General features: G+C 47.1%; 1 protein-coding gene and 1 long non-coding RNA gene across 5 annotated transcripts in view; one reads left to right on the top strand and one right to left on the bottom strand.

Annotated features, from left to right (window-relative positions):
* RIN3 (Ras and Rab interactor 3) overlaps positions 1-27,277 on the bottom strand; it is a 174,292-nt gene that overhangs the window by 50,957 nt on the left and 96,058 nt on the right. For all 4 annotated transcript variants that reach the window (XM_035261311.3, XM_035261312.3, XM_035261314.3 and 1 more), the window contains one exon: positions 21,723-21,795. In XM_035261311.3, coding sequence (XP_035117202.2) covers positions 21,723-21,795 — 73 coding nt within the window. The remainder of the gene's footprint in view (positions 1-21,722; positions 21,796-27,277) is intronic.
* On the top strand, positions 9,552-16,095 carry LOC118145018 (uncharacterized). Its single transcript, XR_013521470.1, has 2 exons — positions 9,552-9,947; positions 13,550-16,095. It is a non-coding gene; the product is annotated as an uncharacterized LOC118145018 (long non-coding RNA).

Here is a 27,277-nt window from a genome sequence, read left to right as displayed (position 1 = left end):
TCCACGAAAGTGGTCTCTGGTGCCAAGGTTGGGGACTGCTGGTCTACACTCTGGAGAGTGAGCTTCCTGGCCCTTCTTTAATGCACAAACATGCATGGCCAAGCACACATGCACACACACCATTAAAATATATATATAATTTTTTTTGTAGAGACAGGGTCACACTATATTGTCCAGGCTGGTCTTGAACTCCTGGCCTTAAGTGATCCTCCTGCCTCCGCTTCCCAAAGTGCTGGGATTACAGGCATGAGTCACCCCGCCCAGCCCACATCATGTATTTTAAAAATGAAAACGACACTATGTTCCATCTATTGCTCTGTAGCGTGCTTCCCTCACTGAACAGTAAAGTTATCTATATAGTGAGCAAGTCCACACATGTGCATTGGCTTCTTTTTCTGTGCTGCAGAGCAACCCATGGGATGACCGTCATTTATTTTATATTAGTTTTCTGAGACAGAGTCTCACTCTGTTGCCCAGGCTGGAGTGCAATGGTGTGATCGCCACTCTCTGCAACCTTTGCCTCCCAGGTTCAAGCAATTCTCCTGCCTCAGCCTCCCAAGTAGCAGGGATTATAGGCATGTGCCACCACGCCTGGCTAATTTTTGTATTTTTAGTAGAGATGGGTTTTCACCATGTTGGCCAGGCCGATTTTAAACTCCTGACCTCAGGTGATCCACCCACCGTGGTCTCCCGAAGTGCTGGGATTACAGGTGTGAACCACCGTGCCCAACCACCATTTTTCTTCTTTTGATGATCATCTAAGCTTTCTCTCTCTCTCTCTCTCTCTCTGTCTCCCTCCCTCCCTCCCTCCCTCTCTCTCCCTGTCTTCCCTCCTCTAGCCTCTTTCTCTCTTTCTTTCATTAATGCTAACCATTACAGAGCTTACTAAGTGTCCATTTACATGTATTGGCTTTTTAAATCCTCTTATCAACTTCACGAAGCAGGTGCTTTCCTTAGGCTCATCTCGCAGCTGTGAAGACTGGGGCACAGAGAGACTCAATGGCTTGTCCCATTCCACAGCTTATAAGTGACAATGCCTGCATCTGAATGCAGGGTTCGGGCTTGTAACCCCTAGACTACTTGTTTTTAGCAAAAAGTTATTTCCTAATTGCCACTGGATCCAATTGTGCTGAAAAGAACGACTTCAGCCCATCATCTTTCTGCCCTCAGGCTAAAATTTCTTTTTTCTTTTTTGAGATGGACTCTCACTCTTGCCAAGGCTGGAGTGCAGTGGCATGATCTTTGCTCACTGCAACCTCTATCTCCTGGGTTCAAGTGATTCTCCTGCCTCAGTCTCCCGAGTAGCTAGGACTACAGGCAGGCACCACCACACCCAGCTAATTTTTATATTTTTAAGTAGAGATGGGTTTTCTCCATTTGGTCAGGCTGGTCTCAAACTCCTAACCTCAAGTGATCTGCCTGCCTCAGCCTCCCAAAGTGTTGTGATGACAGGTGTGGGTCACCATGCCTGGCCTCAAGCTCATATTTCTATTGAATAAATTTCTGGATGTAAGTCTGCTGGGCCACAAGGTAGATATATTTGGAGAAATGACAGAACTTACCAAACTGATCTCCCTTCCTCAAGCTTGCTCCCGTTTGCACTCCCACAATGCCTCTGATGGGCTCAGAAGTGAATGGTCCCAAGCTAATGGAACGGCCGATGCCTGCTCCTCCTAATTCTATAATAAAAGACTGTCACTAAACACCTGAGTCTTCCAACCTCAGCTTCAGTGTGTCCTCGTGGTGCCCTCTTGCTCCATGACAAAGGTGAAACCCCGGCAAACTGCCCAGTTTGGGGTCTGGAGGTCAAGTTAGTTTCATGCCTCCGTAAATATTAACAGGCATGAAGAAGAGGAAGGCAGGAGTCTCAAACTGGTGCTGCCACGCACGGCTTATTCATCCCCAACTGCTGAGTTCTTAGGGCTTGGAAAATACCAAGAAAAACCTCAGATAGGGTGCTGGGGTGGTGGAGCCTCTGCCTGAACACTCACTGGCAGCCAAAAACCAAAAGGGAACTAGGCACCAGTGAGGGACTCCCCTGGGGCTGCCATACCCATGCATACTCTGCAGGCTGCCTGGATCAGAATCCTCTAGGGGATCTGCTAGAAATACAGATTGCTAGTTTCCCAACCAAGGGTGCCTAGCATCAGGTCTGGGGATAGGCTGAGAATCCACTTTTTTTTTTGTTTGTTTCCGAGATAGAGTCTCGTTCTGGCACCCGGACTGGAGTGCAGTGGTGCGATCTTGGCTCACTGCAAACTCTGCCTCCTGGGTTCAAGCAATTCTCCTGCCTCAACCTCCCAAGTAGCTGGGATTACAGGTGCCTGCAACTCCCCCTGCCAATGTTTGTATTTTTAGTAGAGACTGGCCAGGCTGGTCTTGAACTCCTGACCTTCATTGATTCGTCTTCCTCAGCCTCCCAAAGTGCTGGGATTACAGGCGTGCGCCACCATGCCCAGCTGAAAATCCACATTTTTAAACAGCTTCTGGGGGGATTCTGATGCATGCCACCAAGGTCAGGGCTATTAAAAAATATTAAAATTAAGCAACCTTCCTGACGTGTGTGTGTGTGTTTATAAACTAAAAAATCCACTAAAAAGCATTCACAACAATAGGAATTTTGAAAATGAGATTTCCAGAATAAATATCCTGACATTTCCCCCACACTCTCTCCCTGGGAGGGTCAGCTTGTGCACTTCCCAGGGAGCCAGTGTGCCTTTCTGGAGGTCTCGGTTCTAGCTGGTGCTCTCCAAATGTTTGTAACCAGACAGAAATACCTTTGACATCATGACACGGCATATGTGTACGTGCACACACACACCACTGAAAAACTAAAGTATAGCAAAATGAGACTTATTCCAACTACATGAGATTCTGGTAGTTTCTAGTCCAGTTTACTTTTTCATTTAAAAACAAAAAAAGCCAATCACGATCCACTAAACTGATTTTATAACCCTCTCTGAAATGTTTTCCAACACCAGCAACCAATTCTCCAATTCTCCAGACGCCAACTGGGTGTACAACGATTCAGCTCAATTCTGACGCTAATTACCTGGATGGAGAGTTAGACTCTGCAGACTTAGGGCTTCAGTCCCCCAAGACTGCCCCCTCTTCAGAGGCAGGTGCAAGTCTCAGGCTACCAGTGCTTCTGACTGGCCGGCTACAGATCAGAGCTTCCCAGGCACAGCGATGAGATTTCTTCTAGGGCCAGGATGCCCAGCCAGCCATCCCCTCCTCGGGGACAGGAGGGTGGCGGCTTAGTCACAATGCTGGGTACATCCTAGGGTGGGGCAGATCTGAGAGGCTCCTCTCTTCCTTCCTCATTCTGGGTAATGGCGCCCACATCTTGAGGCCAGTGACTCCAGTGCCCAGGGCTGTGCTGCAGATCAGGCCCCATGATCCTTGCAAGGTGCTGAGCAGAGCACCTGACACCAAGTAAATACTCAAGAAACCATCAAGCATGTTCGTTCTCCTCTCGTCAAAGATGGAAACCCCAGCATCTCCCATCTCCCCCTGCCACCTCCCTCAGTGGCTGCGCTCATCCCTCTGGTTCCCCTAGCTATTGTCTGGGGAATAGGGCCAACGTGGCTGCAGTAGCCCCTTGCTGGTCTCTGCTCTCCCCTTCCTCCAATCCCACAACCTGCCATGGCCAGGTCACTCGCTGAACAGCAGTATGATTTCAGCAACAGGCTCACAGCACCTGCAGTAGGAAGTCCCTGAACCTCCAGTCTAGGTGTTCGAGGCTTTCCAAGCATCTTATCTCCCACCCATTAAGCAGTTCTGCCATGAAGCCACTCCTGAGGCTGCTCATAGCTTTCCCACTGCCAGGCCTTTGCCCATGCTGTCTTCTCTACCTTAAATTCCCTTCCCACCCTTCTTTGGCTGGCTCCCAACATCACTTTTCCATAAAGAGGACCTCAGGTCTCCCACATGTGGAGGGAGCAGCTGGCTCGGGGCAGCACAGGCATCCTCCCAGCCACAGGCCCAGCAGTCAGCCTCCTGGGCAGAAGCAGCTGGGCCTTGCAGCTCAGACATGCTTGGGTTCAAATCAGCTCAGAATTTAGCTGTGACACTGGGGTAGGTCACATCCCCAGCCTCAGTTTCTCTCTTTTTTGTTTCTTCTCACTCTATAGTCCAGGATGAAGTTCAGTGGCACGATCTCAGCTCACTGCAACTTCTGCCTTCCAGGTCCCGGTTCAAGCAATTCTCCTGCCTCAGCCTCTCAAGTACCTAGGATTACAGGCATGTGCCACCATGCCTAGCTAATTTTTGTATTTTTAGCAGAGATGGGGTTTCACCATGTTGGCCAGGCTGGTCTTGAACTCCTGATCTTGTGATCTGCCCGCCTCGGCCTCCCAAAGTGTTGGGATTATAGGCATGAGCCACCACACCTGGCTGTCTCAGTTCCTTTATCTATAACAGCAATAAGAACATGCTTGATGGTTTTTTGAGCCCTTACTTCGTCCCAGGCACCCTGCTAAACCCCTTGCAAGGATCACTGGGTCTGATCCTCAGCACAGCGTTGGGGGCTGGCATCACTGAAGTGGCTCTGCAGATGGTAATCCCTTCCCTAAAGGTGTTATTGCTGTAGGGGTTAGAGGCAGCTCTGGGCAGTCACAGCACAAAGCGTCACCCAGCACAGATGCCCCATCAGCAGGAGCCAGTCACCAAGCCACTGCTGACACCCCACCCACCCTGATGGCTTTACCAACTCTACACACCAACCCACTAGCCTCAGTGGGGTTTGCCCTAAGTGCTGGCCCTTGGGACCATCAGGGCTTGTTATGTGCTGAAGCCTCACACATGCCTAGGAGTGGCCCAAGATTTACTTTATGCTCCAGAGCTGCCCACAGGACCAGGCCGAGGTTGGGCTCACCCTGCAGTCGCACCCTCACTGGACTTCTCTCACTCCCCGTCCTGCTCCCTACTCCCTCCTGCTTTTTCCTCAAGGACAAGTCCTGAATCATCCCTTGGATATGAATCCTGTCCCAAAGTCTGCCCCTAGAGACCCCTAGCTAAGCAATTGGTATCATTCACCTGGAAGCAGTTCTCAAACCCTGGTCTGAGACAGGCTCGTTATAAATGCAGATTCCTACTTTTAGGAGGCTGAGGTGGGTGGATCACTTGAAGACCAGCCTGATCAACATGGTGAAACCCTGTCTCTACTAAAAATACAAAAAAAAAAAAAAAAGAAATTAGCTGGGGGTGGTGGTGGGTGGTAGGTGGTGTGTGCCTATAGTCTCAGCTACTCGGGAGACTGAGGCAGGAGAATCGCCTGAACTCTGGAGGCAGAGGTTGCAGTGAACCAAGATCATGCCACTGCACTCCAGTGTGGGCAACAGAGTGAGACTCCCGCTCAAAAAAATATATAGATTCCTATGTCCCACCCTAAAGCCACTGAGTCAGGATCTCCTAGGTAGACCCCAGAAGTCTGTATATATATATTTTTTTGAGATGGAGTTTCGCTCTTGTTACCCAGGCTGGAGTGCAATGGCGTGATCTCGGCTCACCACAACCTCCGCCTCCTGGGTTCGAGCAATTCTCCTGCCTCAGCCTCCTGAGTAGCTGGGATTACAGGCACCTACCACCATGCCCAGCTAATTTTTTGTATTTTTAGTAGAGATGGGGTTTCACCATGTTGACCAAGATGGTCTCGATCTGTTGACCTCGTGATCCACCTGCCTCAGCCTCCCAAAGTGCTGGGATTACAGGCTTGAGCCACCGCGCCCGGCCAGGAGTCTGTATTTTTAACCAGCTCTTTGGTGACTATCGGAGCCAGCCCCATCTGGAAACCCTCTCTAGAGTCCTCACACCAGTCTACATAGGCTTTGCATTAGGTTTGGGGTGAGCATCTCAAAGCAGAGCCTGTCCCCTTTTTTACTTCTGGGGACAGAGGCTGCCAACAGAGCACAGCTGTGCTTCCTGAGTGCTGGATTGGGAGGGACAGGGGTGTCCTGCTCTGGAGAATTTTAACTGTGCAGCTTGGCCCTCTGGGGCCTGCCATGGTGTCCCAGGGAATGAACTCCAGGAACAGGCTCCCAGCCCAGCCACAGGCCCCCAGTGCTCACTGACCAGAGGCTCTGGGAACGGAAAGGGGCCTGGTGGGCTTGCTCAGGGCCAGGCCGGTGGTTCGGCATAGCCTAACTAAACACCAGGACTGACAAGCATCCACTGAAACACCACTCTGTGTCATGTTCTGGAGGTGACACAAGGCACATGACATGCCTCTGGGATGTCACCCACTGTGCCTCTGGCAGTTTGGCTCTGGAGGAGTCTGTAGGGCAGGACTTAGAATTGCACAACCACAGAGCTCTAGAACTTGAGTGTTCCATCTTGGCTAACATCCCCTTGATGAGGGAGGCAACCAGGGCCAGGAGGGGTCAGGTGACTTACACAGGGTCAGAGGCTACTAGGTGATGGCTCTCCAACTCCCAGCCCCGGGCTCTCCCTCCCACAGTATCTCACTTCTGAGCTGCTCACAAACTCAGGCCTTGGAGCTGACACCCCCCAAAATATGGTAATGCCAGGCTCTGTGCCCTGTGGCCTCCTTGAGAGTACCCTGGGAGTTTGAGGGTAGGCCCAGGGGCACCTGCTTTTCTGGAACATGGAGGAAAGGTTGAGAGGTGACAGCAGTAAGCTTGGTGACTGTGGCTCCAGAGCTCCCTGGACACAGACGAAGTCTCTGCTCCAGAAAACCCCTATGGCCCAGTTCGTGGAAATAGAACAAGCACACTGACTGGGTGTGGGGCAGGGTGCTGTTTCTTTTTGAAACAGAGTCCTGCTTTGTCACTCAGGCTGGAGTGCAGTGGTGCAATCTCGACTCACTGCAATCTCTGACTCCTGGGTTCAAGTCATTCTCCTGCCTTAGCCTCCTGAGTAGCTGGGATTACAGGCACCTGGTTAATTTTTCTATTTTTAGTAGAGATGGCATTTCACCATGTTGTCTAGGCTGGTCTTGAGAACTCCTGACCTCAAATGATCCTCCCTTCTCGGCCTCCCAAAGTGCTAGGATTACAGGTGTGACCCTCTGCCCCAGGTCAGTGCTGTCTCTTTACCTGTGTTACCTTATTCCCTCCTCCAGCACCAATATTACAATATTATAATTCCAATTTGGCAGAAGAGGAGGTTGAGGCTCAGAGAGATTGAATAACAAGCTCAAGTTCTGGGCTTTGCCATTATATCATCATTCATTCATTCACAGCACATAGCATGTGCCAAACACGGCTGGGCTTCTTCCACTATGGTTTAAGAACTTGGAGCCAGCCTCTCTGACAGCCGAATGTGTCATAACGTGCCAAGGGCCAGGAGGCTTCTGATGTTTTGCCTTGTGGGCCTACAGGGACCTGCCAGGTCATCAGAATTATTGCAGGATGCACACAGTGAGGCCTCTGTAGCACAGAGTGTGCACTTTGGAGATGTATCTCCTTTGAACCCCTGCGCTGCCGCCATTTACTAGCTGGGCAAGTGACTTCTCTCAGTCTCAGTTTCCTCATCCATAACTTGGGGATAATGAGAGCATTTACCTCCTGAAACTGTTTACAAGATTTCAAAAGAGGATGGCCATAAAAGCCCTTAGCACAGCACCAGGTACCCGCTGTGCTCTTAGAGGTGGCAGCTGTTAGCAGCAACTATTACCGAGACAGGAAAATAGGGTCTGGAGGCAGGGGACGTAAGGCCAGTTCGCACTTCAGCTGTGACAGGAAATATCCTCTCCACAGGGTGTAGGTCAAATAAATGACTTTGCAACTTTACTTCATCCTCTTCATTTACATAAGGTGTACCCCAAGTAACCAGTGGAATCCGTTCGAGGGTATTTAAGTTCCCCCAAATTCTGCAACAGTGCCCTTGAGCCGCTATGCTTGGGCCCGCTCCCACACTGTGGATGCACTTTCATTTTCAATAAAACCATTTCTCCCTTGTTTTGTGTGTTTTGTCCAGTTCTTTGTTCAAGATGCCAAAAACTTGGACACCCTCCACCGGTGACATATGTTGGCAAGCCAGCCAGGGGGAAGAGGTAAGCGCAAAGTTTGGGATTTCTTTTTCTCCTTTCTCCTTTTCTTTTCTGTTCCATATAGGAGAATCAATCTCTCTCTCTCTCTCTCTTTTTTCCTTTCCAACTCAGGACCCTCGGTGGGCAGCGCCTACGTACAGAAGCAACTGCAGGTTTCTGGCGATGGCCAGTGAAGCTAAGGGGTTTCCAGAGGAGAAGCCTAACTGCCCCCGCCCAGTTCACTTAAGGGACCAGGGTCTTTTTCATTTTTCTCCCCCTCTCTTTTTCAGCCTTTCAGTAGCTGTTTCCCAGTATCTCCTTAGTAATTGAGGGTAATTCACTGGGGTCACTCACCAGTATTGCCTGAAGGCCCAGGAATGAAAGGAATAATTGCCCTGTCCAGAATGGGGAAGGATTCTTTTTTGTTTTTTTAAATCTTTTCTGAGTGTGATCCCTGATCCCTGATCCCATGGGTGGCAGCTCAGAGCAAATTTGCATATTTCAGGACTTAAACCATCTTTTCTTATGCTAAATTCTTCCCTTCTCCTGTTCCACTGGCTAAGGGCAAAAGAAACCCACCCAGCCTCCAGTTCCTATCATTAAAGTTCATGGAATGGGAAGCCTGAGAAAGCATGTCCTTATCAAATCAGAAGGATGCTAAAAGTCGGGGATTACACCCAGGTACCAAAGTAAAGCTCACAGCAGGCTCTCGAAGTGGCGCCAGTGCCCACCTAAGGCCAGAGGCATCTGACACTTAGAGAGTAGTGTCTGCCGGGCGCGGTGGCTCAAGCCTGTAATCCCAGCACTTTGGGAGGCTGAGGCAGGTGGATCACGAGGTGAGGAGATCGAGACCATCCTGGTCGACATGGTGAAACCCCGTCTCTACTAAGGATGCAAAAAATTAGCTGGGCATGGTGGCGCGTGCCTGTAGTCCCAGCTACTCGGGAGGCTGAGGCAGGAGAATTGCCTGGACCCAGGAGGCGGAGGTTGCAGTGAGCCAAGATCTCGCCATTGCACTCCAGCCTGGGTAACAAGAGCGAAACTCCGTCTCAAAAAAAAAAAAAAAAAAAAAAAAAAAGTGTGTCACCCCCCCACAGGAGGATGCCCTGGGGAATCCTATAGACCTCAGCTTCCCCAAAAGGAAGAGGTTCTGAGGTCTAGTACTAATCTCTCCTTAGAATTTTCTCTCGCAGTTGCAATGCTGCTTGGCCCCCAAATTGTTTAGAATCTGGAGTTTACTGTCTACTGGGAACATGGGATAGCGTTGCATGGATCCCACTTGTGCTGCTGTTGTGAAGAACAAACAGCTCCTCTTCAAAGGGTTTTGGTTCTTGGTTCTTTGTTCTAAGAGGTCATCTTATCCATTCATCTATTAGCCCTCCCTATCTCTGCTGTGCCTAAACACACCCAAGATGTACTGTCCTGTCCTCTTCCTTTGAAGACGTCAACAGCAGCCAATCGGAATTAGCCTAGATTGTACGGTCCGACCCCAGCCCACGGGGGAGGGCCCAGGAACAGCAGTGCGTGGGGATAAAACCCCGCTCTGGTTGTTCTGGCGGCTGTTCTCTGTTTTGGCACGCCCTCCTCTGTTTTGGCATGCCCTTCTTTGTTTTGTCGCGCTCTCCCTTGCCTCTGCTTCGCATGCAGGAAGCGCCCTTCTATAGAAGTAAATTGCCTCGCTGGGAAAACTTTTGCCTGAGTGCTGGTTTCACTTTGTGGCACCAACAGTTTGTTTCTAACAATCTGGGGGCTTGCCTGGGATTCCCATTCTCCTCTGGGGAAGGGGTCTCTGGTTATCTCCTGGCATAGACTTGTCCCACTGCCTCGTTGTGGTGGCCTCAGGGGGTAGAGATCAAGACCCCACTTGCTGTGACGAATAAACGTGGACTCTTAGCAACGTGAGAAGCAAAGGCTTGCCTACGAACACCGCGGTGACCAGAAAACTGCACAGTCCAAGGTAAGAAACGCCATGGGAGTGGTCAAGTATTTCCTCTGTTGACCTGCCTCTCCCCACATGGAAGGTGTGTGTGAATGATCGCCAGCACTATTGCTTGCAGTGCTGCTTGTGTGACTGGTGATAAGCACTACTGCTGTGTGGAGTGAGTGGGTCCTATCTGCGGCTCCATGCTCACCTCATATGCCATCCATGGGGCTATACTGGCACACCAACGCTAAGAAGGACTTAATTTCCCATGAGGGAAGCAGCCAGATAGGATGAAGCAAACGGAAATGAGGGCAAGGAACCTCCAATTGGGTGGAGGGAGGCTGAGTCTCTAGAGAAAAGGGAAGGCAAGAGATCTCTCCTGAGAGAGGCTGAGCCACACATACACTCGAGGGAGCGTCCAAAAACTCCAAGATGGGAAACACTCCCAGTTAAACAGGGAAGTATGGGCATAGGAGGATCCCCTCTGATAGTCCTTTAGGTCTCATGCTAAAATACTGAAAAGAAAATGAGAGGACTAGGTGCAAGAAAAAGCAACAGATGACAAAATACTGTTGTTGCATTTGGACCAAGGAACCCATCCTCAAACCTGACATCTTCTGGCCAAAATTTGGATCAGATGAGGATTGGGTTTGTCAACTTTTAATTTAGTCTGTGAATGTCAAAAGTTTGGTCTCACAGGAAGAAATAGACTATGCTTTCTGCTGGAGAAAAGGACCTGTTGTTCCCCTCTTTCCCCTAAAGAATGCAGGCGAAGGATTAGACGTCACACTCCCCAAAGCAGGCATAGTAAAACCAACCCCTAGGCAGAAGGATCCCATGCCTGGGACCCTCTAAGCCACCTTCCTCCATTTAATCCCCCCCCCCATTGACCTGCCCCCTCCCCAGGCATCTGTTGCCATCCTGGACCCAGTCCTAGATCCTTCTCCTACTCCTATTATTCCTCCCCCTTATAACCTGACTCTTGGGAATTACTGCCACCCCATGAGTCTGCTCCTTGTCAGCCTAAGTATCCTTCCCTCAAGGGACTACACCGGGAAGTAGAGCAATGTAAAAAAGACTTTTGAAATCTTCCTTTCCCCTCTGCCTCTAAGGAATTAGCTCCAACTCTCTTCTCTTTGAGAGAGGTGCCCCAGGGAGAAGGAGCTGTTGGCTTTGTCAAATGCTTCTTTGACTAGTTCAGAGGTTTGAGGTTTAAAGAAAGAGCTTAAGCCCCTGCTAGATGACCCATAAGGGGTAGCAATCCAAACTCATCAATTCCTAGGCTCCCAGTTATATATGCTTGGGCTGAATTAATGTCCATCCTGGGTATCCTCTTCTCAGGGGAACAAAGGGGAATAATTTGCAGGACCGCTATGACAATTTGGGAACGCGAATACCCTCCCGGCCAAAATGTTCCCACAGCAGACCTGCATTCCTGGCCCCAGATCCTCAATGGGATAATAACACAGTCCACTGGGAAAATGTGAAAGATCTCAGGGAAATGATAATTAAAGGAATTCGGGAATCAGTGCCCTGCCCTCAGAATCTTTCCCGAGCATTTGACATGCAACAGGAAAAAGATGATGGCCCCATGAAATTTCTAGAAAGACTAAAGGAACAAATGAGGAAATATGCAGATTTAGATCCAGAAGACCTTCTTGAGCAAGGAATGCTAAAGCTACATTTTGTCACAAATAGCTGGCCAGACGTTGCAAAGAAGTTGCAGAAACTAGAAAACTAGAAAAACCGGTCCATAGAGGAACTCCTAGGGGAAGCCCAAAAAGTTTATGTGAGGAGAGATGAAGAGAAGCAAAAACAAAAAACGAAACTTAACGCTATCCACCTCCCAACAGATGGCTTCAAGCCCGTACGCTTCTAAACAGAGACTCCGGCGGGCCAGGAATTATAAAGGGTCCAAACCTCTGTTTGGAGGACCCAGATCCTCAGCTACCAGGTGCTCTAAAGCATATGGGGGAGCAAGGTCAAAGAATCCTAGAACTGAGGGAGAGGAAGGATGGGGTAAGGGCTCCAAATGCGGAAGAGCAGCCCACTTCGAAAGAGAATGTCTTGAGTGAGGAAAGGAAAAAGAAACTGATGGCATTCAAGGAGGAACAGGGAGTCAGGGGCTCTGTCTTTTCTCTAAAGACCCACCAAGAGCCCTTGATAGACTTAGAGGTGGGACCCAAACATGAGCTTACCACCTTTTTAATAGATGCTGGGGCTGCTCACTCCTCTGTTTGCTATCCGCCCTCTAGTATAAACTCATTAGAGGAACTTCTTGCCTCAGGGGTGAAAGGGGAAGGATTTAAAGCCAAAATTGTAGAAGAAATAGAAGTTAAATACAAAAATCGATCAGCTAGTATTAAATCCCTGCTAATCCCTGAAGCAGGACAGACCTGTTAGGAAGAGACCTGACGTTAAAACTAGGAATAGGCCTGCATGCCTGGCCTGAAGGATGTTTCACTTCATTGAACCTGCTCACCACCCCGGGAGAAAGTTACATTCACCCCAGTGTGTGGTCAAAAGAAGGGTACCAAGGGAAACTATGAATACCCCCAATTCATATAAAGTTGAAAACCCCTAGGGAAATAGTAAGGAGAAGGAAATGTCCAATTCCTCTAGAAGGCAGGATAGGCTTCAAAACTGTAATTGAAGGTCTTATTCAGGGTAAGTTATTGAGCCCTGTATGTCTCCATAAAATATCCCTATACTACCTCTAAAGAAATCAGATGGGTCATATGGGCTAGTACAAGACCTCCAGGCCATTAACCAAATAGTCCAAGCTACTCACCCTGCTGTCCCCAATCCTTACACTATCCTCAGCAAGATTCCACATGACCATCAGTGGTTTTACAGTAATAGATTTAAAGGATGCCCAAAGACAGCTGAGACATACATGCTTTTGAATGGGAAGATTCTCATTCAGGGTGAAAGCAACAATACTGCTGGATGGTCTTGCCCCAGGGATTTACAGACTCTCCTACCCTGTTTGGCCAAATTCTTGAACAAGTCTTAGGGCAGATATCCATCCCAGAGTAAGAAAACTAATAAGCAGACCCTAAGAAAACAAGCTTTTAGGGGCAGAAGCCCAGGATTAAGGCCATTTCAAAGCATTCAAGTTGACTATGCTGAAATGCCCCCACTAGGTCACCTTAAATACCTATTAGTAATAGTAGACCACCTCACTCATTGGGTTGAAACCATTCCCCTTCTCAGCTCAGCAGCTAATACTGTGGTCAGATTATTACTAGAGAACACGATTCTTCCATTCAGCCTAGTAGAAGACACTGATTCAGACAGTGGGACCCATTTTTTTTTTACTGCAAATAACATTAAAGGGCTTACTCAAGCTTTAGGAATCAAATGGGAGTATTATAACTCCTGGCATCTGTCCTCGCCAGGAAGAGTAGAAAGGATGAATCAGACTTTAAAGACTCTTCTAACTAAGTTAATTTTAGAAACTTGATTACCCTGGACTAAGTGTCTCCCCATCACTCTACTCAGGATCCGAACTGCCACTCGAACTATGGGTCACCATAGTTAAGTTCCATTAGCGATATTCCCACTTTTGAGACTAAAGATCAATTCCTTAGGAACTATATACTCGGTCTGTCTTGTACCTTATCTTCCCTTAGGATTAAAGGTCTCTTGATGCAAACCCCACCTCTTGAGTTTCCAGTCCATCAGCACCAGCCTGGAGACTACGTCCTCATTAAGAGCTGGAAAGAAGAGAAACTTGAACCTTCCTGGGAGGGACCATATCTCGTGCTCCTAACAACTGAAACTGCAGTCCAAACTGCTGAGAAAGGATGGACCCACCACACCCAAGTCAAGAAAGCACCAGCCCCTCTGGGGTCATGGGCCGTAGTCCCTGGAGAAAATCCTACCAAACTAAAGCTAAGAAAAGTTTAACTCTCTTTTCTCTATTCTATTACTCCTCCTTCTTTCCTTGTTCTGTTACTAGCTACCTCGTTATTAATGTAACTAGATCAGACTCACCCCAGACCATTACCTTTGATGCTTGTTTAGTTGTGCCTTGTGGGGATCTCGAAAGCCAGAGACAGCTTGCAGCAGCGGATAAATATCTCTGCCCCTCCACAGCAGATGCTTCTAGGTTCTTTATGTTACCATTATGTCATACTTGGGAATATGTCGTTTGGACCACTCAAAGTCAAGACTGGGTCCCCTCAAGTGATTTCCCACTAGCAGTTCTAAAGCCCTATATCCATTTTACTAAAGGAAGTGCCCCTCCCAATTGTCAATATAACCAATGTAACCCGGTGCAAATTTCCATCACTATCCCAACTCTCCAGGATTCCTCCCCAATCCTAAGCCGTTTATATGGTATGGGAGCAGATGTAAGCGGAAAAGACCCCATAGGAGGCTTCAGGTTGGACTTCATTGCACCCCCACCTTCAACATCTTCTCAGCCTGCTAAGACTGTCATCTCATCTCCACCTAATGACAAAACCAAAGTGGCTATTTTAGAGGTTAAAAATTTACAACAAACATTGGCAATTGAGACAGGATACCAGGATGTAAATGCCTGGATGGAATGGATTGAATATTCCGTTCAGACTCTAAACAAAAGCGACTGTTACGTTTGCGCGCGTGGTAGGCCAGAGGCCCAAATTGTCCCCTTTCCAGTTGGATGGTCTTCTGACCCAGTGGGCATGAGCTGTATGGTAGCTCTTTTCCAAGACCCCACAGCCTGGGGTAATGAATTCTGTCACGCTCTCTCTCTGCTGTTCCCTGAAGTTCAACACTCTGTGGGTCAGCTGCCGAGGGCCATCCAGCTTCCATCTCCGGACACCAATTTTACTTCATGTCTCTCACGACAGGGAGAAAATTTGGTGTTCTTTGGGGACCTAAAGGGATGCAGTGAGGTGAAGCCTTTCCAAGAGCTTACCAATCAGTCTCCCCTTGTTCATCCCCGAGCTGATGTATGGTGGTATTGCGGCGGACCCCTACTGGACACTCTGCCAAGTAACTGGAGTGGCACTTGTGCTCTAGTTCAGCTGGTCATCCCTTTCACCCTGGCATTTCATGAAACAGAAAAAGAGAAACTACAACGCCGTAAAACTAGAGCGGCCCCTCTTGGATCTTTCGACTCTCATGTCTATATAGATGCAATTGGAGTCCCACGGGGGGTGCCTGATAGATTCAAAGCCCGAAACCCAATAGCTGCGGGATTTGAATCCATATTTCCATGGGTAGCTATTAATAAAAATGTAGATTGGATAAATTACATCTATTATAACCAACAGCGATTTATTAATTACACTACGGATGCTATCAAAGGCATAGCTGAACAATTAGGGCCTACTAGCCAGATGGCGTGGGAAAACAGAATGGCCCTAGATATGATATTAGCCGAAAAAGGTGGAGTTTGTGTTATGATAGGAGCCCAATGCTGCACCTTCATCCCCAACAACACAGCTCCTAATGGAACAATTACGAAAGCTTTACAAGCTCTTACCTCCTTATCAAATGAATTAGCCACAAATTCTGGGATAGATGACCCTATCACAGGATGGTTAGGGAAATGGTTTGGTAAATGGAAAGGATTCTTTGCCTCTATTCTTAGCTCTCTTGCAGTCGCAATGGCTGTGCTTATTCTTGTTGGATGCTGCATTATTCCCTGCATTCGTGGACTAATCCAAAGACTTGTAGAAGCAGCTGTTAGCAAAACCTTCCCTAGTTCTTCCGAATCCTATACTGATAAGTTCTTCCACATGAAAGAACTACAAAGACGAGTCATGTTAGATAAGTTTAAAGAAGAAAACGTATAAATTCAAGAGGGGGAAATTATTGTTAAGAACAAATAGTTCCTCTTCAAAGGGTTTCGGTTCCTGGTTCTTTGTTCTATTCTAAAAGGTAACCTTACCCATTCATCTATTAGCCCTCCCTATCTCTGCTGTGCCTAAATATGCCCCAGATGTATGGTATTCGTCTTCCCCGTCAATCACCCACCCTCACCTCCTTTGATGACGTCAACAGTAGCCAATCGGAATTAGCCTAGATTGTGCGGTCCGACCCCAGCCCACGGGGGAGAACACAGGAACAGGGTCTGCGTCAGGGATAAAAACTCCTGCTCTCCTTTGTTTTGGCAGCCCTCCCTTGCCTCTGCTTCGCATGCAGAAGTGCCCTTTTATAGAAGTAAATTGCCTTGCTGAGAAAACTTTTGCCTGAGTGCTGGTTTCACTTTACGGCGCTTACAATTTGTATCTAACACTGCTTTTCTAAGCAGGGGACCTGGTTAATGTGTGATTCCCTCCTTTTGTTTGGCCCCAGTCCCCTTTGGAGTCTGGGGAGTTTTGCCGTTTAAAAATCAAACTGCCATGAAGACTGCTTTCCCCGAAATTTTGGTTCACAGCTTTCATTGGATTATCTATTGGGGCAAAGTAAACCAGAGAGCTTGTATTGCCATCTCAGGGCTAAAGTTCCAAGCTATTGCATCTGTGTTTATGTGTGTGCATACGTTTAGTTGTGTGTATGTGTGTATACACTTATTGTTATATGTCGTGTCAACCGAAATTGACTTGTAGGTAGGAGAGTGCTAATAAGTAAGTCTGAGCAATTTTCAAGTTCACGTGTCTTAAGAATAACTTTACTAAACCAGTTAGCTTAAAAATTATTGGTGGAATAAAAACAAATGCCTTGAGAATTGTCAGCATACATTTGGTCTGAATTCTATGTTTGCCTTTGCTAGATATTTTAAAATGTCAGTGTTAATTCAAGCTGGGAGCTGCTTGGAGCAAGCCTGCTTCCCATTCTATTCAAAGTCTCACTGAGTTAAGTGCATACCTGATTGCCCCATTTGGAAAGGGTAATGGGAAACTCAAAATAATGCAACCATTTGTCTCCCACCTACCTGTGACCTGAAAGCCCCCAAGTCACCTCCCTGCCTTAAGTTGTTCTGCCTTTCCTGACCCAACCAGTGTTCATTTTACATATGTTGATTGATGTCTCCTGTCTCCCTTGTTAAAAGTAAAAAATAAGTACAGTGAATGGGATAAATATTTTAGGTAAACTTTTTGTGTAAATCAAAATCTTAAAGTGATTTTTGATGCTCATGTACTGAGTCATTTCCAGTTAAAAAAGGTGTGATATGGGGAAATATGTTTCTCAAATTGTGGAATTGCTCTTGTCCATAAATGCCCATATCTAATAGTTCAGGATTTCTTGCTTTTTAGGGTTTCAGTAAGATTTTAGGTTACTACAGATAAAAATTCTAGTTAACATGTAATTTCATATACAAAATGTGCCGGAAAGGGTTATGTTATTAGTGAAAAAAAGAATAATTTTGTCTATTTCAGTAATTATCTAAAAGTTAGTTCAAATTACAGATCTGAAAAGGTTATCTATGAAACAATATAGCAAGGAACCATTAAATGGGGGAGAAAGATGTAGACAAAGTTTAAATAATAAAACATTCTTTAAAACCTGATAAAGAATTGGAGACATTTGGTTAATTAATGTTTTTATAGTTAAAGCTGTTAGTCTGGATTAAAGTAATGAGGACTAAACTCTGATTTTTGAAATAGCATCCAAATGCCTACCTAAGGGGTCTGAGGAGCCATGCCCTACGAACCATAAAATTCTCATCAGATGGGTTTCATTTAACCGTATGTAGTGTGACTTATTTTCCAATGTGACTCTGGCATAACATTACGAGACAAAGAAGAAAATAAAAATATTTTTCCCCCAAAACATGTTTTTTGGTCACATTTTGAAATGGCCCTGAAAGCCGTCCTCTGTGGGGAAAAATTCACATCTGTAAAGAATCCGTATTAACACGGCTAGACCATTTCCTTCCAGGCCTATCCTCTCCAATTCCGAATAGCCACTTCTCTGGCTTTTAAACATTGTTTAACTTGCCTGCTTTCCAGCTAGGTAAAGGCCTGAGGACAGGTGGAGTTGGCTCTAGCTATGCTGGGAATAGTCAAACCTTGTCAGAACATAACTTAACAGGTTTTATGCTAAGATTCGCCATTATAACCTGCAATTAAGACTACTAGAAACAGTTTTATATGCAAAGAGTGTAAGAACAGTACAATGTGTGTTTTGTTTTTTTTTTTTGTAAAAGGTTATAGAAGGTTTTTAACTGCTTGAAAATTTCTGAGTCATTTTGGCAAAATAAATAATTTATAGTATTCTGGAATTCCAAAATCGAACTTCAGTTTCAAAATTGTCTTTCCTAAGGCCTGGCTTTTTGGATGGATCAGAGGGCCCCTGAAAACATCCAGAAAGGAGGTAAACAAGATTATTTGACATGTTTAGGTACATGGGATTGCCAAAATGATGTTCAATTTTTTTAGGTTATATTTTGTGAATAACAGTAATATATGTTCCAAAATTATATGGGATTTCTAACATTTTAATGTCTAAGTATATGCTATCAATTATAATTATGGTTGTTATGTTAAGTTACTATAAACCACAAAAATAACCAAATTTTCTTGTCAGTGCTATGTACCTAATTAGGAAAAACAACTGGTATCCAAAGGATGTAAGTCTAATGTTAACAAAGCATGGCCTTGTGGACAACCAGCACGGCCATCTTGTCCTTCCTGAGTCCTTGCAGCTTTTACTATTAAAAGTTCTGCATTTCATGACTCACCGTGGAAAAGATAAAATGATGCAAATCGAATACATTGATGTAGTGACTTATAAATTACTATAATAGTTTATAATCAATGCTTGATCGCATCTTCCTGGGAAAACAATTAAAGCTTCAGGTACATTTGGTCACCTGATAAGCCATTTAAACATTTTATAAAGGGATTTCATTCCATTGTTATTTTCAGTTCTGGTTGTATAAAAGCTTTCCCATGCAAGAGGGTTGATGTTGTAACAGTAGATTATTATGCTACAGTGTATTTTCACCAGGTAAAAAAGCTTTTTATAGTTTGGATCTTCTGAGAACATCAGAGAAAGACTGTCCTTGCCATCCACACTGCAACAAAACTTTGGGACCTTAAACTTTGGGTTCACAAACTCACAACTGAGAAGGGTCCCTCCACGCTCCGGGAGCTGTGCAGCCATTGGAACCCTTGGGGTAAGGCTAACAGGGAGGTTTCTCCCCAGAAGATGACGGCATCCTTGAAGCGAACAGCTCTTCCCAAGTTCACAGGTTAAGGCTTCCACTATCATGGAACTCTTATCTTTGAATATTTTCCCTTGCTTATGCCTCTATGAACAATAGACGTGGAAAAGGGGTCTGTTATGTGCACTTATGGGGTGTGAACTTTTATTCGCGAAGGAGTTTGCAGCCAGCCTTATACATGGATAACCCTATATTTTGATAGATAAAGGATAAAGGCCCAATGTAGGTTTTTAAAAAAACTTGAATGGTACCTCATTATGGTTGCCTCCTAATCAGTCAGAGACAAAACATTGGCTCATTTTTTTTAACCCACATCATGGGTTAAAGAGAACACTGCCAGGAGGCCTTCACTCTTCTAGAAGGGCATCATTTGTTTGGCCCTTTTCCCATGGTTTAAAGTGAAAGAAGCAATGATTGGAAATGTATTCCTCATGATAAGCAGATTCTACTGTAAAGGCTACAGTTACACAACAGGCTTCAAATTCTCTTGTGAAAGTTATGATAGACTTGGCTGAACAAAGAAGTATCTGTGCAGCTGCTGGCACTTACGGCCTATGGAGAAATACATCGAATGAAGATTATAGAAATTCAGTGGTAGGGGATTAACAGAGAAACTGCTTAGTTAAGTCATTCTTTGATCTATTTGATTTTAGGAGGTTTGGCTTATGACGACCTTGGGTAAGGAGCATACTCCAATTTCTCCCTATTATCCTCCCAATAGTCATAATAATGGGTCTCCCTGGTGAGCTGGATTCTCTCAAAGGTTTGAATGCTTGCATGCAGCCATCTCTAGAATGTCACATGGTCTCTCTTCAACTGGAATAACAGGAGCTGAAAGAAGAGTGTGACCAGGAAGACACCGTATCCTGTGAATGACATGCTGAGACTGGAAACCCAAAATGATGGTAACTGAGAGTGGTGCTAAGACCCTAAGCTTGGTCACACTCTCACCTAAGTGAGAACTTAACCAAAAAGGGGGAATTTCTTTAAACAAAATTCTAGGAGGCCATTGTTTTGGACTAAGCTCATGCACTAGGCCCCAACAAACCAAACCAAAATGGAATCACTTGTGCTAAGACTTTAAGGAAACACATAGATTCTAGAACAGACCACGTTTTGCTCTTTCCTCCTGCAAATCTCGATAACAAACATTCCTGACAGCATAGGTAGCCACCCCCTGAAGTTCCCATTAAATCTTTTAACCAAATTCATTTCCTCTCACCTAGAGACATCAAGCTTCAGATGATCATGCAACAAAGGCTCCAGTCAGTTCCAGGTGAAGATACCACCCCAGCCATCAAGAAGCTACCCTGCTTCCACTAGACAGAGCAGGTGAGAGTCCCTTGATCCCCAATAGGTAGGGACTGTGCCCAAAGCCAGCATGAAGCAGTTACAGAAAAGAAAGAGACCATTGGTTCCTCTGCCTCCCATAAAGATTTATGGGGATCATATCTCCCAGGGAAGAGTTGAGGCAGGAAATAGGGTCTGGCGGCAGGGAACACAAGGTCGATTCATACTTCAGCTATAACAGGAAATAACCTCTCCACAGGGCGTAGGCCAAATAACTGTCTTTGTAACTTTACTTCATCCTCTTCATTTACATAAGGTGTACCCCAAGTAACCAATGGAATCCTCTAGAGGGTGTTTAAACCCCCCAAAATTCTGTAAGAGGGCCCTTAAGCCCCTATGCTCGGACCCACTCCCACACTGTGGAGTCTACTTTCATTTTCAATAAATCCCTTCATTCCTTTCTTGCTTTGTGGGTTTTGTGCAATTCATTGTTCAAGACACCAAGAACCTGGACACCCTCCACTGGTGACATGATCAGCCTCAACTTTCCTGCGAGGGTTCTGGCAGCTGGGGAGGGGTGGTCTAGGCTGAGCATGGTTTTCATCAGAGGCAGCAGGGAGTTGTGGGCCTAGAGCCCACTGCTGGACCCCAACACACCCCACCCAGTCTCTCACCAGCCCTTGTTGAGGTCCTGTAGCTTAAGTCATTGGCTTACGGCACCAAAATGTATTTTTAAATTCTTACTGAACCAAAACGAGTTCTGAATAAACAGGCAATTCTCAGGGTGGTTAGCAGACACCCACTTCACCCAGCAGCTGCTCAGTAATCACAAGCTACCTCCTATGAAGGGGGATCAGCTCTTGTTACTACCCCTACAGGAAGATCCCTCTAGAACCCCTGCAATGGGTCTGGTCCACGCAGGACTCCAGGCTGTCCTTGAAGCTGATAACACAGGAAGCTGGGAGACAGGTAGTGAGCCTCAGGTGCAGGTGTGGAGGGCGGGGCTCTTATCAGCTAGTGTGAGAAAGCCTCAGAGCCTCACGTCCCTTTGTGGTTCCCAGAGGGGCCTGTGCCCTCCCTCTGCATCCTCTGGGCTGCACCCCTCCCTCTGGGGCTTCTAAACACTGGGGTCTATTGGGGGGAAAAGGGGAGGGCCAGTGGGAGGGGGAGGTGGGGAGGGATAGCCTGGGGAGAAATGCCAAATGTGGGTGAAGGGGAGAAGAAAAGCAAAGCACACTGCCATGTGTGTACCTACGCAACTGTCTTGCATGCTCTGCTCATGTACCCCAAACCTATAATCCAATAAAAAATTTAAAAAATAAAAAAATTAAAAAAAAAAAAAAAAAAAAAAAAAAAAAAAAGATGTCTGCTGCAATCAGACGACCTCTTGCAGGGCTGGGTCTACTCACCTACTGACACAGTAGAACGCAATCAGTCTGAAGATGTCCTCAAACACAAGCACGGAGCCTTCCAGGTACAATACTGGGGAGAGACAAGAAGGGCTCTGGGTGAGGTGACCTCAGGTAAGTGAGAAATGGACTTCCATCATGTCAATCCACTGAGATTTTAGGGGATTATCTATTTGCATTACTCTGTTTTCAGGCTGCTGATAAAGGCATACCCAAGACTAGGTAATTTATAAAGAAAAAGAGCTTTAATGGACTCACAGTTCCATGTGGCTGGGGAGGCCTACAATCATGGTGGAAGGCAAAAGGCACATAGCAGAGAGAATGAGAGCCAAGCGAAAGGAAAAACCCCTTATAAAACCATCAGATCTCGTGAGACTTATTCACTACCATGAGAATAGTATTCGGGAAACTGCACCCATGAGTCAACGATCTCCCACTGGGTCCCTCCCACAACACATGGGAATTATGGGAGCTATAATTCAAGATGAGATTTGGGTGGGGTCACAGCCAAACCACATCACTATTAGAATAGCTGGTGTTAATATACACTCATCATTTTTGGCAAAATAATGCAGAAGGTTCTAGACTACAAAGCGGAATTAAACATTTTTAATAGATCACAGTCATCCCAAGCAACAGTCTCAGAACTTGGCAATTCTGAGGCCCAGGAGAGGCCAGCAGAAGGGGTGTTTCCCAGTTTCGCCTCAGCCTCCAGGAGGAATATAGGTTTGGGACATAGCAGTGGAGCCACTGGCCTTTCACCCAGATCTCCAGGGCCTCTTAGAACCTAACCTGATTGGCTGCACAGCTCACCCAAGGGTAAGGGCTACCCTAATGTTTATAGCTCTGGTAAGGAAGAGGGATCAAAGCTTTTTTTCAAAATCCATGCCAGGTTGGACGAGGCTGCTTGGAGGGGCAGGGTGCCAGGATGTGACCATCAGTGCCTGAAGCCGGGGCCAGACTGACCAGTGGAGAACACAGCACACCATGCTGTGCTCTGCTTGGGAGAGCCAGGGCGAGGGACTCAGAAGGTTGTTGGAGGTCCCACTGTTCATTGGTGCCTGGCAGGCACCTGTTCCCACAACTCCTGACTCATCCTTGCACCCCACACCGAACGGTCATGCTCCCTGCAGGTGGGAGCCCCACCTGAGTGCTCTCTGGCTCCGGAGGGGACAAGAAACAAGGGACGCCCCACTGTGGTCCCAGTCTCCCAAGGTTCTAGTTTCCATGTGATAGAGAGGGAAGGCAGGACCAGGCTTCCGGGTCCGGCTCTGAGCCTGGAACACACAATGAGGCCTCAAGTGCACCCTTTGCCCCTCAGAGCCTCTGTCCTTCTACCTGTAAAGGGAAAGGAGACCTTTCCTAAAGCCACACACACATAGGGGACATCAGTTTGTGGTCCTGTTTTCAAAGCCCATGACAGTACCCCACAGCATTAGAGGTCTCTGAGATGCTTACAGGGATACATGAACCAACGTGTTGTGTACGATTAGCTTCATTTTTATATTTGCATTCTTTCTGCATATCAAACACTGTACTCAACAGTTCACATAATTTTAAAAAATTATATTTGTCTATTTATGGCAAGGAAATCATGGTTTCCCATTGGGATAGATACAAAATTTTAAGAGGATATAAAAAAAGAAAAATATTAACTAGATGATGGAACAGGAGGTATTTGGAGGATGCCTACAAATGACTTAAGTCTGAGAGACCCCGGCCAGTGGCATTGGAATTCACAGGGAGCTGTGGCCCCGGGCGCCCCAGTGCCACCTAGTGTCCGCATCTGGTGCATTGCCAACTCCTTCCACAAGGGGCAGCACAGGCATGGCCAAGGGAGGCTCAGGCCAAAAGACTGAGCAGCAGGGCGGGGAGACGGAGACTCCATCTGTAAATGGGAATGGAAGGAAGGGCCTTCCTCAGGAATGCCTGGAGTGGGTTAGTGGTAACGTACACAGAAAGTCCAGCCGACATACCGGGCATACTCAACAGCCAGCGGCCTTCCTTTCCATGGAAGCACACCCTCATCTTTGTAGAACACAGATAAACTTTGAAAACAAACTCAGTGACGCCCCCTTCCATGCCCCCTGGCACTTTACGCAAGCCCTGGACTCCTTTCCTGAGACAGCGTCCCCACAAGGCTTGTCATCTAGTCGGCTTGCTGGGTCAGCTGCTAGTGCAGGGACTAGGCTCTTTCGCTTTGGCAGCCAGGGCAGCACAGTGCTAGACGCAGAGGCCCACTGACTGTTTTACTGTTGAAACCCCAGATTTGTAAAATCATAAGCAAGCCTTAAGGGTCATGCTTGTTTCTTTGCAATAAGCTTCTCCCCTGATCCCAGACCCTGCCCCTTCTGCCACCTTTCCACTCCTGACCATGCAAACAGCATCCCCTCACACCGAGGCCAAACAGGGGGAGGCCCTGTATGCTTGGGCAGGCTTTGGTCCATCTTTAGTCTCCCTTAGCGCCCAGCACAGGGCATGGGAGATTGATGAATATTTACTAAAAGTCTGTCTGTCTGAGAAAGAGACCCCAGAGGGGTAAAGGCCACAGGGCACCGTGGCCAGGGTCTTAGACCTCTTACCATGTGGCTAATGGCCCTTCCCTCTAGGGTCCCAAAGGGACACCTCGGACTTGAGGAAGTTCCAACAGCCTCACACCTTTCTAGAACACAGGTGAGTGCAAATTGGCATAAGACAAAACAATCCTTTGTTCTGATGGGTGGTGGGCTTAGATTCTAGACTGCCCCCTGTACTGCACTGGCCATGTTCCAGGGGGCGTGCGGGTTCCCAGGCCCTGCCATCTTCATGTGAGCATGTTCCGAGGTTGTTGCTTCTCCTCTCTGTGCCTCAGTTTCTTCAGCTATACAACAGGTGACGTAGTTTGGATCTGTATCCCCGCCCAAATTTCCTGTGCAACTGTAATCCCCAGTGCTGGAGGTGGGGCCTGGTGGGAGGTGATTGGATCATGAGAGCGGATCCTTCTGTGTGGCACCTGGGCCCCCACCTTGCTCTTGCTCCCACCATGTGAGAAACCTTGTTCCCCCTTCACCTTCCAACGTGATTGTAAGTCTCCTGAGGCCTCCTTGGAAGCTGAGCAGATTCCAGCATCATGCTTCCTATACAGCCTGCAGAACTGTGGAACTGTGAGCCAATTAAACTTTTCTTTCTTTCTTTTTTTTTTTGAGATGGGGTCTTGCTCTGTTGCCCAGGCTGGAATGCAGTGGCCTCCCAGGTTCAAGCGATTCTCCTACCTCAGCCTCCCGATAGCTGAGACTACAGGCACATGCCACCGTGCCCAGCTAATTTTTGTATTTTTAGTAGAGACGGGGTTTCACCATGTTGACCAGGATAGTCTCGATCTCTTGACCCAGTGATCTGCCTACCCTTGCCTTCCAAAGTGCTGGGATTACAGATGTGAGCCACCGCGCCCAGCTAAACTTCTTTTCTTTTTTTGAGACGGAGTTTCGCTCTTGTTACCCAGGCTGGAGGGCAATGGCACGATCTTGGCTCACCGCAACCTCCGCCTCCTGGGTTCAGGCAATTCTCCTGCCTCAGCCTCCAGAGTAGCTGGAATTACAGGCACGCGCCACCATGCCCAGCTAATTTTGTTTGTGTTTTTAGTAGAGACGGGGTTTCATCATGTTGACCAGGATGGTCTCAATCTCTTGACCTCGTGATCCACCCGCCTCGGCCTCCCAAAGTGCTAGGATTACAGGCGTGAGCCACCGTGCCAGCCCCTAAACTTCTTTTCTTTTAATTGCCCAGTCTCAGGCATTTCTTTATAGCAATGTGAGAACAGACAAATACAACAGAGGTAGTAAAGTACCTACCTGTTGAGGATTGACTTGTGTTCCTGCAAAAGATATGTGGATGTGATACATGTGAATACATGTGAATCTCTAAAACATGTGAATGTGACCTTATTTGGAAATAGTGTATTTGTAGATGTAATGAAGATGATGTCATACTGCATTAAGGAGGGACCTAAATCCAGTGGCTGGTGTCCTCACAAGAAGGCCATGTGATGGGCCAGACATGATGCCTGTAATCCCAGCATTTTGGGAGGCGAGCGAGGTGGGTGGATCACCTAAGGTCAGTTGTTTGAGATCTGCCTGGCCAACATGGTGAAACCCTTTCTATACTAAAAATACAAAACTTAGCCAGGCATGGTAGTGGGAGCCTTGGGAGGCTGAGGTATAGGAATTGCTTGAACCTGAGAGGCAGAGGTGAGATTGCACCACCGCACTCCAGCCTGGAGGATAGAGTGAGACTCTGTCTCCAAAAAAAAAGAAGGCCATGTGAGTTGCTTCTTATGGCTGCCACTGCAAATTATACAAACTGGGAGCCTCAGAACAACATAATACCTTACCCAGTCTCAGGTATTTCTGAGGGGAAGGGGAATGCAACGGAGGCTGGAGATGGAGATTGCAGTGATGCAAGCAATGCCAGCCAAGGGATGCCAAAAACTGGCAGCAACCACCGGAATCCAGGAGGGAGGCATGGAACAGATGCTCCCAGAGTCTCCAGAAGGAACCAAGCCTGTCTACACCTTGATTTCCGACTTCTGGCCTCCAGAACTGTAAGAGAATGAGTTTACGCTGTTCTAAGCCTCCCAGTTTGTGTAATTTGCAGTGGCAGCCATAAGAAGCAACTACATTACTTCATAAACATCACTGTGAGCATGAAATAAGCTACGCCATGGGAGTGGCTTGGAACAGTGCATGCACATTCAGTCAATGGGGATATTACTAAACTGTCATTTTATGCATGCAAGGCAATGTGGTGTGAGGCAGGGGTGCAGGGAAAGGGTTCTGCAGACCCACTGGGTCGCATTTCCTATCGCACTTCAACAGAAACCCTGTCTGTTGGCTGGGCGTTTTGCCCCCTCTCCCCTCTTCGTACAGTCCTCACTCCCACCTCCTTGCCTTTGTTCATGCTGTTTGTCTTGCACAGAGAATCCCTGCACCTCCAGAGCCCAGCTCGAGATACACCTTCTACCTCAAAGCCTTTGTTTCCCAGGGATTCCACCCTCTCCCATTGGAAAGTCACAAACAGGGTGCGCTGCCCAAAATGTACATCAGGGAAATGCCGCCCATGTGTTTCACTGTGAGTGAGAGGCAGAGGCTCTTGGACTACAGCTGGGGCAGGAATAGGTCTCAACTTCCCCTGTCCCCTGCACTGAGCCCAACACCATGCCTGCCACACAGTGAGGCCCTGTAAAGAAGAGTCAGGTGAAAGGGGCCTTCGGGTGTTGAGATCCACAGCGGGCCAAATAAACAGAGACAAAGGAGAGGAGTGGTTGCTTAGGGCTGGGGGAATGCTAGCTAAAGAGTATGAGTTTCTTTCTTTCTCTCTTTCTTTCTTTCAATTGTAAACTAAAAATAACACACAATTTAGCATTTTAACCAGACAGTTCAGTGGCATTAAGTACATCATTCACACTGTTATGCAACACAAGGTTTCTTTTCTTTTTTGAGGTGATAAAATGTTCTTTTTTTTTGAGATGGAGTCTCACTCTGTCACCCAGGCTGGAGTGCAGTGCTGCAATCTCAGCT

This window comes from Callithrix jacchus, chromosome 8 (assembly GCF_049354715.1).
Source record: "Callithrix jacchus isolate 240 chromosome 8, calJac240_pri, whole genome shotgun sequence".
Classification (NCBI taxonomy): domain Eukaryota; kingdom Metazoa; phylum Chordata; class Mammalia; order Primates; family Cebidae; genus Callithrix; species Callithrix jacchus.
This window is presented reverse-complemented; position numbering and strand designations above follow the sequence as displayed.